Consider the following 19,555-nt stretch of genomic DNA (forward strand, 5'->3'; position numbering starts at 1 on the left):
AGGCAAGGGGCAAATAACCAACTGAGCTGAATCCCATCATGGAACATATTCATTGTGAAAATGTTTAACATTTCATAGAAACTCCATATAAAGCTGTATTTTGTGTCGTAAATAACACTTGTGTCAATTTTCATATGCATTCATTTTTCTTTGATGTTTTAGCAAATTTTTAGCACATTTATGTTAGGGAACTTTTAATAAATGATTCCACGGTATAGTTTTGATTTTTAGAATTTAGGTAAACATACCTTTTCTCCACTAGATGGTGCTGATGCCCTATTATAAAACAATACAAACCCATCAACTGCGTTTCTGCCCCCAGCCAGATTTTTGTTGTTGTTGTTGTTTGTTTTAAATTTAGTGTTCATGTTTTGATATGAAAATTTTATGCTTAGTTACAGGCTAATATGTGTGCTTTTCAGTTTAGAAATTCAGATCCACTTCATGGCATTCAGATTACAGGAAAAATAAATTAGTTAAATTTCAAACAAAGTTGCTATATTGTGAGTACAGAACTATATTTCACTAGTGTATTAACATTTTGATAGAATTAGTTCCTATCCTACTAAGTTAATGCAAGGGAAGAGTAATAAAGTTTTTTTTTATCAATTAATTTACTCACTTTAAATTATTATAATTTTTTAAAGGATTTATTTATTTGAGAGAGACAGCACAGGAGCACAAGCTTGCATGGGGGTGGGGGGGGGAGAGATGGGGAAGGGGGAAGAGCCTAGGAAGCGAAAGACAGAGTTTTAAGCTGACTCTATGCTGAGCTCTGAACCCCACAGAGGACTTGATCTCAGGACCTTGAGATCATGACCTGAGATCAAACCAAGAGGAAGGCGCTTAACCGGCTGTGTCACCTAGGTTCTTCTAAACTATTTTTTTTTTAAAAGTAACAATTCTACCAAAGGAGTAATCCATCCACCAAACACTAACCAATACACAGACACATACACACAGGGTCAGGCCATTAGCTAGCCTGAGCCAAATGCATTTCCTGTTGGTTATATTTCAAGGAAATTCTTGATTTTTTAACTTTATTAACCGCTTTTAGCAACCAGATATAAAAGACAAGGATATATCTCTTTGACGTCATCTTCCTACCACCTTCTCCTGGTATTCACTGTTACGTGTGTTTACTACAGAGGAAGAGTTCTATCGATTAGCCTTTTTACTTCAAGTAATTCTTAAGAGTTTCCATGAATTTTTAATGGCAGCTCTTGACTGTAAGAAAACGGTATCACCACCCCCTACCCCATTTGTCCATCCTTCTACTGCCATCTCCAGAATCTTAGTTCTGACTCTTATCATTTGCCACCTTGACTGTGAAACGGCCTGCTAACCAGTCTCCAAGCCTCCGTCCTCCCATTCTCCACAGGGCTACACAGGAGTTACTGCAAAATTGGTCACGCCATTCCCGTGTTTAAAATTCTTTGGTGACTTTCCCTTTAATCTGTAAGACATTCCAAACTCCTTACTCTGCCCTGGGAACCCCCATCTGGCTCTTGCCATTCTCTCTGGCATCATTTGTCTCCTCTACCACGTACTCATTGCGCCAAAGCCTCCCTGGTTTGTTCATATTTTGTCCAGCATCTCAAATGTATCTTTTTCCTGTAGGTCTTTTGGTTGTTTTCTCTCCTGCAACACGTGCACCAGAGAATTTGGTGGTTGCCTTTGTCTCATCTTTCAGGTTCTGCTCAAATATTATTTCCTCAAAGTGACCCACTTCAGACCAGCCCAGCTAAAGGCTCTTACCCCACGACCCCATCTCTGTTGTTTTCCCTCAGCCCCTACTTTACTTCCTTCCCAACATAGTTCACGATTCATAATTATTTTTGTTTACAAGGATTTCAACTATCCTGCCACAAAATGTAAGCTCCCTGAGAAGAACAACCATCTCCATCCTGTTTTACAGAAGGATCAATTCTCAATAATACTCAGATCCTCTAACCTCAAATTCACCTCCTGTCTACTTTGGTCCTAATCTTTAATATGCTGAGCATTATCAGCTCATGTCATAACAAAGTATTTAAATGATTCACCATCTTGTGTTCTAACAAGAATTATGCAAGGGGGTGCCTGGGTGGCTCAGTGGGTTAAGCCTCTGCCTTGGGCTCAGGTCATGATCCCAGCATCCTGGGATCCAGCCCCGCATCGGGCTCTCTGCTCAGCGGGGAGCCTGCATCCCCCCACCCCCTCTGCCTGCCTCTCTGCTTACTTGTGATCTCTCAGTCTCTGTCAAATAAATAAATAAACTCCTAAAAAAGAAGAATTAGGCGAATCTTACAACATGACTTTTGTTTGAATTGACAAAAAAGCATTCAAGTTCAGTTAAACCGTGTTCTCAAAAAAATTTTTTAAGGAGACAAAAAGAGTAATTTTAGCCTGTGTAGTCAAACTATTGGCCTGAATGTACACTAACCACATTTGCTTGAACTAAATTGGCAGTTTTTGAAGAAAAGGGCAGGAGGCTTATTAAATAAGTAACATAAACATATTTCAAAGGCATACAAACATTTTAAGGAAGACTTAGCTGATGATTCTATTTTTTTTTTCTGAATAGCATCTCTCTTCTCAAGTTCTAAGTTAATGAGTGAACTAAGTTTTCTAATGTCTTAGGTTTAAGCAACAAATATTTCAACTTATGTGTTTATGTAGTCACTTAAATGCCAGTTAAATTAAAAAAAATTTATAAAACACTACCTGGATGAACTTTTTATTCTTTTGGTCTGATTTTGTAATTTAAAATTATTCTGTCCATAAATAAGAGTGTGAATGGTTTTGGTTATTGGATAGGAATAGGATTCACTTTGCTTTTATTTGAGGAACATAGTTATAAAAAATTGCTTAAAGTTAAAAACAATTATCCTCGATAATTTAATAATTATCATTTATTTAATATTTCCAATTTCAAATTTTAAAGGGATATTATTAACATATAACGAGAGCTAATTACTTGTTTTTAAATCGGTATATCTATAAGCTGTTATTTGATAAGTATTCTTAATCAAGTGAAATAAATCAAAATAAAATTATATATTTAAAAAAACCTTTATCAAATGTGTACCAGATTGCTTTGGTAGACTAAAGTTGTTCTCTTCATACAATTATTCTGTTTTTCTAAAATAATTTTGGGAAAAAAAGAACAGGAGATACTATATTTCAGCTAGCCTAATTTTAAATTTAGTAACTATTGGAATATATTATAGAACAAAACCAAAAATCAATTTAGAAAATATAAATCAAATGGACAAAAAGGAAATAGCAAAAGTAGATATTTTATGTTAAATTTCTTTCCCAACTTCTTATTGGTTTATATGCATATTAGTTATATTTGCACATATATATGATTAGCTTTTCAAAATAAAACATATTCAGAGTATTTTACAAGTAACATGAAAATAATTAAAGGTATTTGGCAAATATATATACTTGCATAAAGAAAATGTCAATTGCAATGAAGTTTTTATTTTTTATTTTAATTTTTAAAAAGATTTTATTTATTTATTTTGAGAGAGAGAGAGAGAGAGAGAGAGAGAGGGAGCACACATGTGTGCACATGTGAGCTGGGGTGGGGGGTTGTCGGGAAAGGGTAGAGGGAAGAGAGCATCTCAGGCCCTCTGTACTGACTGCAGAGCACTGTTCAGGGTTTGATCCCATGACCCTGAGATCATGACCTGAGCTGAAATCAAGAGGTGGTTGCTTAACTGACTGAGCCACTCAGGTTCCCACAAATGAAGTTTTAAAAAATAACTCTAGAGAAAACAGAAATTATTTTGCATTATTAAAGCATTTGAAGAAATAAAGTGATATGTTTAAAATTTAGAAGTATGATTATGCAATTTCTTCTTCAAATTTTAACAGTGTAAATACCATGAAGATAATTCCAGGGTTATGAAAAGCAAATGGGAGAACAGATAATAGCTAAAAGAAATCAGGCAGAAAACAAGTATGTAATAATGATGGTTGAGACAAGCTACTCTCAGGATACAACTTGACTACATCACTGAAATCAAGTTTCTTGGAATGTGTAGTGTTTGGAGCACTAAAATAATGCCAATTATTGTTCAAGTCAAAATGGTAGCTTCTTAAAATAGTCTATACCAACTGGTTGCTGTAAAGTGGAGTTGGGTCAGAGGGTGACATAATTCAAAAAACTCTGTAGCAGAAATGATTTGCATCTGAATAATACTCATGACAATCTTGAAGGATAAGTACTGAAAAAGAAAAAGAAGAAAAACAACACACACTATACCCAGCACTTGGGGAAATGTCATTGATGGAAGATTTAGAAATGTGGGAGCTGATCTCAATCCTCCATTTTTGCAGATCTACTGTTAGTCTTTTGTACACCAATCGATGTTTCTTCAGTCTTAAATGTCTCCTTCCTATCACACTTATCTGATTAACTCCTATTCAACCTGCAAAGCCTACCCAAGACGCCATTGTGGCCCTGACCTATTTCCCTCTCTCCATTTGGGCTCTTACAAATCAACTCCTCAACCCTATCCCACTCCATCCTCTCATTCCTATTTGGATTTCTTGCCTCCTCTAAATGATCCTATAGTCTCTCTCTCTCTCTCTCTTTTTTTTTTTTTTGCTTATCTCCATCACAATACCTTATATGATAAAATACAGTATGTTAATAAAATAAAACAGCCATTCCTTTTGTTTTCCCTACTAAAAATGGTCTTTTGGAAAATGCTGGTCATGGGGCCTAGCACTTAACAGTCACTCAAAAAATGATCATTGGATGAACAAAGAAATGAAATAAAAAAATGAGTGGAAGACTAGAGAATTCTCATGAAGCCTTTGCATTACATCTGCAGATTGTAGACAACCTCAGGAAAGAGCATAGTGGATGGTAGCAAATGTAATAGATAAGACTTGGGAACAAATGTTTAGTGATCTTAAAGCTCTACTGCATGAATTCAAGAAACTCTGATATCTGTAATTCCATTGTATGTCTTGTCCACATGTCCTAAATTTTAATTTATAATTCTGAAGTCAGGAGTGATTTTAGGTTAGTTCAAAAAATAAAAACTTTTGGGAGCTATGAAGTGAACACTTCAGTAACCACTTTTCTGTCTATTACATTTTTGGTCAATAAGGTTTGAGAAACTTGTGCACTGAGTTAAAATGCCCAAGCAAATAGAAGTGTTCTAACAAATCTTTTTACCCCTTTCCTTCTGTTATTTTTGTGATTTTTTTCTGTTCTATTACAGTAATTTCTCTGAGCCATTTTTGTAACGCTTTCTTATAATTTTAAGCTGAAATGTTTACACTTTTTCCTGCCCAATTACTTCATGACCTTTCTATGCACGGTGTCTGAAACCAATTAAATTGTTAAATAGGTAAAGTGAGCACAGGAGAGATCAGTTGGCAAGACTCTCACAGGCCTGGGCAGGTGGGGGATGGTGTGTGGGGTGAGGAGGGGGAGGCATTGCTGGGAAGAAGGAAAAGTGCAAAGGCTGTCCTACAATCAGGCATTGAGCAAAGAAATGTGAATCGATTAAGACTTTGGCTCAAGCCCTAGCAATCAAAAGCCAAAAATGAAGACTTTTACTAATTCGTGTGTCATTTGGGAATTTACTTCTGGCTAAGAATAATTTCAGTGATACTCAATAATTCAGTTCTATGTGGAGGCAGAAGAGTAGTATGCGCGTTCTCCAGACATGCCTACCCTTAAAATAAACAAGGTTTGCTCTGGCTGAACTCCCCCTCGCCTGACATTCTGGGGCATCTGCTCTAACCCTTCTCATGGGGCTCTTCTCCTCAGATCTCCCCTCCTCAGGAATACCCCATGTGCCAGACTTGCTTAGTCCAGTTCTTCCCCCTCATCATCCCTTTCTACCTTTCCTCACTAAAATGCTCCAGAGAAGTTGTCAACTTTGATAATGCACAGTGAACTGCAGTGAGTAACACTAGCTTTCACTCTTCTAAAGTATTTGTTCAGAGTATTTGTCATTCCACATAAGCTTCAGGCTTGTTGAATCTGGTGATATCAAATTTTTGAAGAAGAGAGGATACTAAAGGCAGTTGGGTCAATGCACAACTTTAAATCACACGACACAACTATCTCTGAAAATGGGGGTTTTGGTGAAGAAAGAAGGAGAAATCTTATTTATGATATTGGAATTGAAACAGAATTTTGGATTAAAAACCTCTACCTTAAGTTTTCTGGATTAGTTAACTGTGTATTACATTCACATATAACCTCATAAAAGAAGATATTTTAGAATTAATTCTTATGATTTATAATGTCAATTATTTTTTCCTTTTTCAGAGTTAACTCAAATTTGAAACCCTCTTGTACTTGAAACAATACATAATTTTTTTCCTTCTCTTTCTAATAGAAGAGAATCTCTCTACCTTTGACCTATAATATATTTTAAGCCCTGAAAGAACTTTTTTGACCTTTAAACATCCAGATATAACACATATATCTCCACACAAAATAGCCAGTGTGTACTTGGACATGTTTCAGTGGGTTTTAATTTATTCACAGGAATTTCTAAGCTTTCTCTGTTTGTCAAATAAATAAATTTAAGTCAGGAATTTCTGGGCTGTGGCTAATTTCAAAGAGTATGTTTAAGGGAACGTTATTCTCAACTTTGTCCTGTAAATCTGACCAGATTCTCAGCAGCCTGTGGGGACTCCTGCAAACACAATGTTTTATAAGGAAGCAACTCATATTTCTACACAAATGGAATCGGAATGCAGAGAACCTATTGTATTAAAGAAGTACTAGTTGGTATCTGAGAAATTGGGCCAATAAATTCTTCCTATCAGTTGTTATTCCTCTTTCATGGTGACTAATATTTTTTGAAATATTCACTTTAAACAGAGCAGAGGCCATTTATGAAATGCTAAAATGTCAAGCCTGGTTGAGTAAAGCAGATTGTGAAAATATTCAAACCTGTCTTCAAACAGCAGAAACCGGTATCACATTTAAACACATTTTGATGAACTATAAAATACAGATGAAATGAATCAGCTGGAATCAATTACATAAGGAGTTTAAATCACCAGGATTTAATTTTTATTACATACTTTGTAGCACCCAAGTTTAATATTTCCAATTCCATTTTGTAATCACTTAAAAAGTTTAATTAAACTTGCCCTCTATTCTTGAGTTTTGAACATCAACTAGAAATAAAACAAAGCTTCTGTACATGACAAATCTGCATAAAGCCTCAGCAAACAGTATGTAAATATTGAGACACTGAAATTATTCCTGTTAAAGGAAAGACAAAAAACACTTATGTAAAGAAAAAGATGTTTGTGGGGCGCCTGGTTATGCATTTGCCTTCTGCTCAAGTCATGATCCCAGAGTCCTGGGATCCAGTCCCACACTGGGCTCCCTGTTTACCCTGGAGCCTGCTTCTCCCTCTCCCCCTGCCACCCCCCCTGCTTGTGCTCTTCCTCTGTTTGTCAAATACATAAATAAAACCTTGGAAAAAAAAAAAAGAAAGATGTTTGCTACAATTGGTAGCATTAACAGGGTTCTGAAACTCTTTGCCAATACAATAATATTTTACTAATTGCAATATTTATGTGTGCAGGGAATAATGGAATATCTAGGTTTGGATATAAGATTTCCAAGCTAAAAATCAAGCAGTAGCATATTAGAATGAAAAACTGAAAAAAAAAAAAAACCCTCTATCCTAGAAAAAAATTAAACACATTTAAATAAACCTTACAAAAATGACTAAAGGATATAATTAAAGAGATATCTTTACTTTGATTTTCTAGATTGAAAGATCCTCAAGGAGAGAGATTTTATGTTATTTGCTAACATTTCTCAATGCTTAGAGGCTGACATGAAGTAAGCATTTAATCAAAATTTGTTGACCCAGTGAAAAGTTTTGGAAATTTATGAATGATAGGTAACTGATTTGGTTTAAAAATGCCAGTCAAATATTATCACATAATTTAGTGGCCTATCATGAATTAGAGACAAAATTTTTCCAAAGAAACTTCTTAATCTATTGAGAAGCAGTATTACAATTAAATTTAATATAAATCTAGTAATTTTCTTACTGATACCAGAAAGAAAACTTCTATATTCATATTCACTACTCTAAAGACTGGTCTTCTAGGGCGCCTGGGTGGCTCAGTGGGTTAAGCCGCTGCCTTCGGCTCAGGTCATGATCTCAGGGTCCTGGGATCGAGTCCCGCATCGGGTTCTCTGCTCGGCAGAGATCCTGCTTCCCCCTCTCTCTCTGCCTGCCTCTCCATCTACTTGTGATCTCTCTCTGTCAAATAAATAAATAAAATCTTTAAAAAAAAAAAGAATAAAGACTGGTCTTCTAGAATATATCTCAAATACACTATAGGAAAAAACGCGTTAGAATAACTTAGATGTTACAAACACTGCATGTTCAAGTTTTTCAAACTTATGTGATATTTTCATTCTAATGACAAGCAAGTAATGCTTGCTTGTCTACAAGACTTCTAATTTCTGTTCTGGTTCTACATATGTTCATATGCTTCTTAACACTTTCATACAAAACATTTTGGTGAAAAATTTAAACAAACAAAATAAGTTATGATGATTTGAAGGGAAATTATTATGATATATTACAGTTTTCAAAATGTTTATTAAAACATTTTTTGAGGGCACATAGGAGGTTCAGATGGTTAAGCGTCTGACTTTGGCTTAGTTCATGATCTCCAGGTCCTGGGATGGAGCCCCAGAGAGCGAGGGTTAGGGTGGGGGTGGGGGGTGGCGGTTCCAGCTTAGCAGAGTCTGCTTCTCCCTCTCCCTCTGCCTCTCCCCCTGCTTGTCCTCTATTTCTCTCTCTCTCTCAAATGAATGAATAAAATCTTTAAAAAACCCCTTTTTTGAGTGTGTACATTAAATAAAACCATGATAAATAATAACATCATTTAAATAAACTACTTACATTTTATAAAACTTAATGTCAAAAGCTAGTCACACACAAATCTATAGAACAGTAATTAAATCACATTTTCTAGACAAAATTCCTGTTACCACTGTGAAAAGCATGTTAGCAAATGTCTTAAAATATAGAAAAAAGCCTTTTTTTACTCTTACCTTGTGCAACACAAACCGCCCACAATATAAGCCAAATGATCTCCCCTAGAAATCTCATTCTGAGGTCTTTTAGGGGTACATTTAATAGCTGATAGTGCTCACACGATGTCAAGTTCTCTTCCTCTACGAAATGTGATTAGTGCAGGAAAGCACTTGCTCAAAAGGAAATTGAAACACAACTCGGGAATTAAAGGGAGTACCAGATGCTCCGCCCCTCAGACATTTTGCAAGGTAGAAGAGAAAATTCAACCCCAAACCCCAGCAGTGTCAGAGTTGGAATCTGATTCTCCCTGCATTCCCACTGAATGTTAATGCTGTGACCTGCTTTTCATTTGTTTCATAAACCCAGGCATGTTCTCTGCTGTAACACGTTCAAGTTCTTGGAATGTGCAAAGCAGTAACTGCTGATAAACCCTCAAAAGATAAAATAATAGAAGCTCTTTTAAAAATCGTTTATGATTCACAGACCAGTACCTCTGGGCCAAATAATACATTAAATGTTAATAAAAATAATTAATAAAAAATGAAAAAAATCATTTACAGAACTTGGAGTGAGTCAATGCTTTCACAAACAAGACCCATAAAATGTGGGTAAACTTTGCCAAGAATGTAGTGCTGGCCTGCTTTTCCCACAATCCAGGAAATTACTCCTTTAAAGCCTTCTTATATATGTGTGTGAAGCAACAGGATCACTTTCCTTGGTCATAACTGCGTTTAATAATTCAAAAATCAAGAAATTTGAACACTGAGTTTTTAAACCTTTTATTGAAACATAATATGCATAGGGAACATTTACACAAGTGGGTTAATGAATATTGAGACGGTGGAGACATGTATGAACCCAGCGCCAAGCTTAGTTCACTGAAGAGCACTAGCTCTCCAGGAAGCCCCAGCTGTCCCTTTCGGTGAGCCCCTCTCAACCTCTCCCTCACCACACACAGGGGGACCAGTGTCCTGATCTCTAAGAACATAGAGTCTATTCGTCTATTTTGTATTTTACCTAAATTGAAAGATATTTATTTTTTTGGTGTGTAGAGCCTTTCATGAAAATTTATGTTTGTTATTCAACCGCACTGCTGTGTTTAATTACAGATTACTAATTCTTATTGCTGCATAATATTCAATTCTGTGAATGTACCACATTTCATTTGTGCATCTGTTCATGGGCATCTGAGTAGATTCTAGTTTGGAGCTGATAGAAAAAGGGCTGCTGTTGTGAGGGTTTTGACAAAGACATGTCCTCATTTCTGATGAGTGCATACCTAGCGGGGGAACGGTAGGACAGAATGATGAACATGTGTAGGTTTAACAGGTCGCATCAGAGAGGCTTCTGAAAGGATTATGCGAGTTGGTGTTCCCACCAGCAGTGAATGAACTGCTCCAAATCCTCAACACACTTGATGTGTGTTCAAGCTGTGTAATTTTAGCCATTCTGGTGAACACAGAGCTGTAATTCTCTGGGACTTTAGTATGCATTTTCCATAGGACAAATGAAGTTGAACGACTTTCATGTCGTGATTGGTCATTTAGAGATCCTCTTTGGTGAACTATGCATTCAAGTCTTCTGCGTATATATACATATATTTTCTATTGAGTTATCTGTCTTCTACTTATCTCATTGTAGGAATTCTTTTTATATTCCTAGACATTCTTGGACATATTTATTATGACTATCTTCTTCAGTCAGTGAGTTGTCATTTTGTTCAGTGCTTTTTACTTTTATTTATTTATTTATTTTTCAAAAGATTTTATTTATTTGACAAAGAGAGAGAGAGAGATCACAAGTAGGCACAGAGGCAGGCAGAGAGAGAGGGGGAAGCAGGCTCCCTGCTGAGCAGAGAGCCCAATGCGGGGCTTGATTCCAGGGTCCTGGGATCATGACCTGAGCTGAGGCAGAGGCCCAACCCACTGTGCCACCCAGGTGCCCCGCTCAGTGTTTCTTAATGGGTAGAATTTCTGCATTCTAATTGAACAATTAAGTGTTTTGTTTACATAATTATGCTTGACTCCCATTTTTTCAAACATATTCTTGCAGAGTCCAACTGACAAAGGTAGCCTGCTTTTGAAGCTGGATGGTTTTTCAGAGGGTTCAAATTGCAAAGTCATTCTGAATTCACTGGCATGTTTAGGCAGAAAAAAAATTGTGGGTCACTAAGGTCCCTTGAATGTTTATTGTTCTAACTACAGGAGAGCATTTCCTTGTAAATATCACAGGATATAACAATTGCAATGGAAAAAAAATGTTTGGGACTTAAGAAGAAAAGACATTTTTAACATTTCAAAATAGAACAAATTCTTTTTTTTTTTCTACTGGGGTTAGTGCATTTTGTGTCCTTTTTAAGGATTTCTTGCCTACTCCTAGGATGCAATGATGCTTTCCTCTAAAAGCATTGTTTTCTCTTTCACATTTAAGACTGCATTTGACTTCTGTGTATGGTATAATGAAGGGCAACAGATATATTTTTAAAATATGGCGATCCAACTCTTCTAGCACTACTTACTGAAAATGTCATCTCTTTCCTATGACACTGCTTTCTCTGACTTTCATCATAAATCAGACAACTGGATATGTGTGAGTCTATTTCCTAGTCGCTTCTCTAGGCTTAGTGAATTCACACAGCAATATCTACAAGTCCCACTTTAATTTTTGTAAAAAATTCTGACTAAGTGTCAATATCTGGGAACTTGGGGATTTTCTAGTTATCTTTTAAGTTGATTTCTTATAAAGACAAATACTGTATGATTTCACTTATATGAGGAATTTGAGAAACATAGCAGATGAACATAGGGGAGAAAAGAGAGGGAAAACCATAAAAGAGACTCATAACTATAGAGAATAAACTGAGGGTGGCTGGAGGGGTGGTGGGTAGGAGGATGGGTTAAATGGATGATGGGTATGAAGATGGGCACCTGTGATGAGCACTGGGTATTGTATGTAAGTGATGAACACCAAATCCTATACCTGAAACTAATATTACACCGTATGTTAACTAACTGGCATTTAAACAAGAACTTGGAAGAAAAAATTTCAAAAAAGTTGTTTTCTTGTTTAATTTTGTTGTGATCTAAAGATGTACTCTCAATAATTCTATTCTTTCAAAATTTGACTAGATTAATATCCAAAATATATAAAGAACTTATCAAACTCATCTCAAAAATGGATAATTCAATTAAAAATGTGCAAAAGGCTTGAATAGATACTTTTCCAAGGAAGACATGTTGAAGGCCAACAGGCAAATGAAAAGATGGTCAACATCACTTATTATCAGGGAAATACACATCAAAACCACAATGAGTTGTTACCTCAGGATGTCAGAATGGTTAAAGTCAACAACACGAGAAACAACTGGTGTTGACAAGAATCAGAGAAAGGGGAACTCTCTTGCCCTGTTGGTGGGAATGCAAAGTGGTACAGCCACTCTGGAATATAGTATGGAGGTTCCTCAAGAAGTTAAAAGTAGAACTACCCAATGATCCAGCAACTGTACTACTAGATATTTATCTGAGGAAAGAAAAAATACTAATTCAAAGGTTACATATGCCCAATACTTATAGCCATATTATCAACAATAGCCAAATTATGCATACAGCCCAAATGTCCATTGATTGATGAATGGATAAATAAAAGGTGGTGTGTATATACAATGGAATATTACTCAGCTATTACTGAGTTGGCTGAGAATGAAATCTTACCAAATGCAATGACATGGGTGGAGCTAGAATATAAGGCCAAGGGAAATAAGTCTTTCAGAGAAAGACAAATACCATATAATTGAACTCAAATGTGGAATTTAAGAAACAAAACAAACAAGCAAACGGGGGAAAAAGAGGGAGAGAAGCAAACCAAGAAACAGATTATTATTATTATTTTTAAAGATTTTATTTATTTATTTGAGGGAGAATGAGTGAGAGAGAGCATGAGAGAGGAGGTCAGAGGGAGAAGCAGACTCCCCAAGATGCTGGGAGCCCGATGCGGGACTTGATCCTGGAAGTCTGGGATCATGACCTGAGCCGAAGGCAGCTGCTCAACCAACTGAGCCACCCAGGCGCCCTGAAACAATTATAAACTATAGAGAAAAAACTAATGGTTTCCAAGGGGGAGGTGAGTGAGGGGATGGGTTAAATAGGGGATTAAGAAGTGCACCTGTTGTGATGAGCACTGGGAGGTGTATGGAAGTGTTGAATCACTATATTCTACTCTTGAAACTATTATTACACTGTATGTTAATTTATATTTAAATAATGAAGAAAATGTGATGAGATTTTATTTATGGCCATTATATGGTCAATATTCTACCTGTATTAGTAGGTGAAGTTTAAGATTCCATTGTTCAAATCTTTTATATTTTTACTATGTCTTAATCTGTTTATTCTATTAGGTATTAGAAAGATGTGTTAAATATGAGTGTGGATTTGCCTATTTTTCAGTTTACATCAATCTTTTTAATATTTTAAAGCTATGATGATGTCTGCATATGTATATAAAATCATGATAGCCTTCTTTTGCATTGATCATTTTATCATCAGATGTCCCTACTTACATTTAATTTTCTTACAGTATGACTTTCTGGTTTATTTCTTTTCTTTTTGTTTGTGTATTCAAAAATTTGGGGGGCGCCTGGGTGGCTCAGTGGGTTAAAGCCTCTGCCTTCGGCTCAGGTCATGATCCCAGGGTCCTGGGATCGAGCCCCTCGTCGGGCTCTCTGCTCGGTAGGGAGCCTGCTTCCTCCTCTCTCTCTGCCTGCTTCTCTGCCTGCTTGTGATCTCTGTCTGTCAAATAAATAAATAAAATCTTTTAAAAAAAAGTTAAAAAAATTTGGTACACGGAACCAAACTTGTCTTTTATTTTGAGAAAAATAAGAAATTAAATAGTATATGTGGAAAATCAAACAAATATGAATTTTTAGCTGTGAAAGTTGAATTTCATTTAACTGGTGGTACACAAATTAACAGCATAGATTTAAACATCCTCTTTATTTTTTTCCTAGATTTTATCTCTCTGAGTATGAATCCAAATATCTTGCATTATTTAGATTTCTAGTAGTTCTTGTCTAATAACAATACTAACTTAACACTTAAAGAATACTCTAGAATGTTATCATGATTAACACTAGTGAATTCCAACTGTATAGCAAACACGGATCTAAGCATACTTAGCAACACTGTACTTACAACAATATAATTAAATAGGAGACTATTCCTATCTTCAATGTATAGATGAGTGAACTGAGCTGTAGAACATTAAAGCAATTTTGTCAAAGTCACAAGACATAGATAGGACCAGGTATCAAACCCAGAGATGATCTCCTGAATCTTACTTTTTAACTTATGCAGATATGCCTCTCAAATAATTTAGTTCTGATGTTACTAATTTTACATAAATTTAGCTGTCGATAAATAACTCCTTTATATAATTAAAATACTATAAAATATTTACATATATATTCTAGTGTATACATCATAGTTACCTACGTATTTTATAATTATACATGCATATTATTGTAAAGATTTTTAACATATACACACATTTATGGCAAATTTAAAGTATGCTTAGGGGTGAATTTACTATATAATTTTTCTTTTACTTGAAATTGTTGAATGTCAGATGCCACTACATTACTGAAGTGCAAATAATTGAATTAATTTTGATAATATCTTTTAGCAGCATTATTTTTACTGTTTTTTCCTCTTTCATGTGATTCAAAGATCAATAGATAAGGTATTAATTGGGGTGCCTGGGTGGTGCAGTTGGTTCAGTGTCTGACTTGGTTTCGGTTCAGGTTGTGATCTCAGGGCTGTGGAATGGAGCCCAGCATCAGACTCTGAGCTCAGCATGGAGTCTGCTTAAGATTCTCTCCCTCTCCTTCCACCCCCTGTCCCCTGCACTCTCTCTCTAAACTAAATAAGTAAATCTTTTTTAAAAAGATAAGGCGTTATTTGAATGCTATTGTTGTCTTTTTATTTTTCATCAATTCTTTAAAAAAAACAAATGTTTATTTAAAAGAGATTTAGAAGAACATAAGAAAAGTCCCAACATGTTATTATTAAATAACATAAAGCTGTTATGTAGTATTAGATTACCATTAGCAATTACAGACAACAAATAGTTAACTTAATACTAAGAGAGTTGTAAATTTGTGTTAGAGAAAAATCTCATATTGTTCAAACTAGAAGTATGTAACATCTATGCTTAGTGAAAAATGACTGGTGTGGTCAATATGTACCATACGAGCTAGGAGGAAGGAGAAATTACTTTCCTGAAAGGCTTTATATGGGATGGTCTCAAGAATATTGGGTTATTAAGTTGTAGTTTAAGGGACAAGTACACCTGAGTAAGGGTTCTTAAGTAAAGGAAAGTGAAGAGAGCGTTCTAGAATTAATGAGAAGACTAACACCAGAGCTGTGGTTTTGCAAAAGGAAGATGTGGAAGAAAGAAGAGGAGCTTTGAAGGAGAAGAGGTTTGAATTTTGCAAAAAAGATTTCTATATTATTTTATAGGCAATATGTAATCTTTAACAGATCTAATCAAGGAAAAGAATGTAGGATATGCAGTATTTTAATGTTGCTTTGACAGTTGCATTACAATGGATGGAGAGAAAAGGACTTAGAAGAATGGATACAAATTAAGCAGATGACTGAATGAATTCATCATGAATTTGAGAAGAACAGGGCAAAAAACTGAAGAATACAGTCAGAGCTTGATTTCCTTTGAGGCCAATGAAGTTTAAGCTTCAGGCCTTTTCATTTGAACAAACACCATTGAGGACATGGGAGGGATCTTTCTTTCTTTCTTTCTTTCTTTCTTTCTTTCTTTCTTTCTTTCTCTTTCTTTCTTTCTTTCTTGTAAAAATTTAAAATTGTACCCTAATTACAAGAAATAAAGTATTGTCTTTTTTCTATTCTGATTTCCCCTTCATCGTACTTCCACTGAGTTAGTTGACATTAGAGAATCACAGGCTTTGGAGGACGCTTTGGAGGACTCAATCAAGAAGTCAAGGAGACAGTATGTTCAGTTTGATATCAGAGAGATATACTCTACAATCACAATTGAATATAATTTGGTTACTGATGGCCATCTAAGTTTATGAATGGCTTCCAGAAATACTCTTATCACTCCTGTGCCAAATTGATTGGCATCAGGATGCAAAGATGCAGGATGAAAGACACAGCACATATGGATGGATATGTGGTATAATGCCTGGCACCAGAAGGATATGGGTATTGAGGGAAAAATGTTTATGAAAGTATGGAGACAATCATAGGATGTGTAAAATTTTAAATAGATGATTCAATTCTCATTGCTGCCTAATGAAAATGGAAGTTTGCTTCTGCCACACATGATATATTAACATCAATAGAGATACCATAACTCTTATGTCTCTACAATGAGGACATTGAGAGCAAACTAATTTATAATACCTCACTCAATTCAAGTAGTATTTAATATTAATGATAACACAAAACTCTAAATGCCATGAAATCTTATAGTTAATTATATCAGGGAAATTTGACAGAGGTTTTCCAAAACTTGACAACAATCCTAAAAATGTATAGAACATTACAAAGCATGAGTTATGAACCTGAAAGAACTTTTCTAATATTTTAGTAACAATAATATATTTAAATAAAAAATGCTAAAGGAAAGACTGAATTACTTTTCTACTTTCTTTAATTTGAAAATATTAGAAAATTATGTCATGTGAGGATATATTATCTCCAAGAGTAGTCAGTCACAAGTGTAAGAATTTAATATCATAGAATTGTATAAGACAATATACATACTATGTTAACTTTCTGGTTTTTATGATGTCTGTGGTATTTGTCAACTTTTTTAGCTTTTAATTTGTAATAATTCATTTTTAATTTTAATTTCTTTTTTATTTCTAATAAAAAAACCTTTACTTTTAAGCCCAATTTTTGTTCTCGGTCTTTTTTGGTCTCGGTTTTGTGGTCTTTTCCTTAGGGACGTCCATCCAAATTGCATGTTACATTAAAAAAACTGGGTCTTTCCATGTATAAAAACAGAGAACAAACTGGTGGTTGCCAGAGGGGATGGGGGGAATGGGGTGATGGGCAAAATGGTGAAGAGGGGTGGCAGATACAGGGTTCCAGTTATGCAGTCATAAGTCATGTGAATCAAAGTCACAGCTTAGAGGATATACTTAATGATATTGTAAATAGCACTGTGTGGTGACAGATGGTAGCTACACTTGTGGTGAGCGTAGCTTAACGTATAAAGCTGAATCACTATGCTATATATTTGAAACTAATGTAGCACTGTACATCAACATAACTAAAATTTTTTTAAAACTAGGTTTTCTCTCATTACAGTATGTATTAAAAGTGACCGATAACATCTAAGGTCAGTCTGTACTAAGAAATCTCCAACATTTTAAGGACTCTTACTAGTCCTAAAGACATATTTTTATTTATCTACTTATTTATTTATTTATTTATTTATTTATTTGAGAGAGAGAGAGAGAGAAAGAGAGAGAGAGAGAGAGAGAACTTGAGCAGGAGTGGGGAGGGAGAGGGTGAAAGGGAAGCAGAATCCCTTTCAGTCTGCTGAGCAGGGAGCCCCATGAAGAGCTCAATCCCAGGAGCCCATAATTGTGGCCTGAGTTGAAGCAGATGCTTAACAGGCTGAGCCACCCAGGCATCCCCAAAAGAAAACAAAGAGGCAACCCATGGAATGGGACAAGATATTTGCAAATGACAGTGCAGACAAAAGATTGATATCCAGGATCTATAAAGAACTCCTCAAACTCAACACACACAAAACAGATAATCATATCAAAAAATGGGCAGAAGATATGAATAGACACTTCTCCAATGAAGACATACAAATGGCTATCAGACACATGAAAAAATGTTCATCATCACTAGCCATCAGGGAGACTCAAATTAAAACCACTTTGAGATATCACCTTACACCAGTTAGAATGGCCAAAATTAGCAAGACAGGAAACAACATGTGTTGGAGGGGATGTGGAGAAAGGAGAACCCTCTTACACTGTTGGTGGGAATGCAAGTTGGTGCAGCCTCTTTGGAGAACAGTGTGGAGATTCCTCAAGAAATTAAAAATAGAACTTCCCTATGACCCTGCAATTGCACTACTGGGTATTTACCCCAAAGATACAGATGTAGTGAAAAGAAGGGCCATCTGTACCCCAATGTTTATAGCAGCAATGGCCACGGTCGCCAAACTGTGGAAAGAACCAAGATGCCCTTCAACGGACGAATGGATAAGGAAGATGTGGTCCATATACACTATGGAGTATGATGCCTCCATCAGAAAGGATGAATACCCAACTTTTGTAGCAACATGGACGGGACTGGAAGAGATTATGCTGAGTGAAAGAAGTCAAGCAGAGAGAGTCAATTATCATATGGTTTCACTTATTTGTGGAGCATGACAAATAGCATGGAGGACATGGGGAGTTAGGAGAGGGGAGTTGGGGGAAATTGGAAGGGGAGATGAACAAAGAGAGACTATGGACTCTCAAAAGATGTATTTTAAAAGGGTGATGCCTTGTGCCTTTGATATCTACTGAAACTAATTACTGCATAACAAGTTTTGTTATTGGTTTGGGATGGCATTTGGTAGCTATGGCTTCTGAACCATTGTCCATAAGGGCAACTATGGGCAATTACTATTTAAATATAAATTTAGGGGCACCTGGATTGCTCAGCGGGTTAAGCCTCTGCCTTCAGCTCAGGTTGTGATCTCAGGGTCCTGTGATTGAGCCCCACATTGGGCTCTCTGCTCAGCAGAGAGCCTGCTTCCCCCTCTACCTCTGTCTACTTGTGACCTCTTCTCTCTGTCAAATAAATAAATAAAATTAAAAAAAAATTTAAATTTAAACAAAATTAAACTTAAGTAAAAATATTAATTTAAATTAAATTTAAAGAAAAATTAAATTAGAAATCCAATTCTTGACTTCCATTTCTGATCAAGATAGAACATAGGGACTTGATTTACCCTTCCACCTGAGCTACCAGGTGGAAAAAAACTGAAAAAAAAAAAAACTATGAAAAACAGCTGTCAAGATAACAGACACCAAGCCATAAAAACACAGGGATCTCTGAGATGGAGGTGAGCCCCGTAACGGCTCCAGTTTATTTCCTTGAGAGAGTTTCTAGTTTTGAGGAACCCACGTAGAGTCAGACAGACTCCTTCAGTTGAGGAGATGCAGCTAGAGATAGCCAGGAGGCTCAAGTTTGCAGGACAGTACTGGAGAAGAGGCAACTGCACAGAGACAGAAATCCAGAGACATGCAGATTATTCCCTCAAGTATTCCTACTCAGCTAGTACTGATTAATGATTGCATGCATTTGAGAAAACTACTGAAATCAGCCCTGCCTCCCCCAATTCCCACCTGAAAAATCAAATGGTAACACTCCCTGATTCTGGCACAGCGCTATGTTCCTTGATCCCACAAGCAGCCTGAGCACTTAGAGTGTACAGAAGGGTTTTGTTTCAGGAGCTGG

The 19,555-nt window shown here is 35.9% G+C and overlaps 1 protein-coding gene across 5 annotated transcripts in view; it reads right to left on the reverse strand.

Moving 5' to 3' along the window:
• Positions 1–19,555, reverse strand: part of CFH (complement factor H) — a 260,381-nt gene that overhangs the window by 67,620 nt on the left and 173,206 nt on the right. Inside the window, exon 1 of one of the 5 annotated variants that reach the window (XM_047705713.1) lies at positions 9,065–9,329. The exons of the other annotated variants lie outside the window; for them this stretch is intronic. Within the exon in view, the coding sequence (XP_047561669.1) occupies positions 9,065–9,122 (58 nt within the window). The 5' untranslated portion in view covers positions 9,123–9,329. Of the gene's footprint in view, positions 1–9,064; positions 9,330–19,555 lie in introns of those variants that run through there. 5 annotated transcript variants of the gene reach the window in all.

This window comes from Lutra lutra, chromosome 15 (assembly GCF_902655055.1).
Source record: "Lutra lutra chromosome 15, mLutLut1.2, whole genome shotgun sequence".
Classification (NCBI taxonomy): Eukaryota; Metazoa; Chordata; class Mammalia; order Carnivora; family Mustelidae; genus Lutra; species Lutra lutra.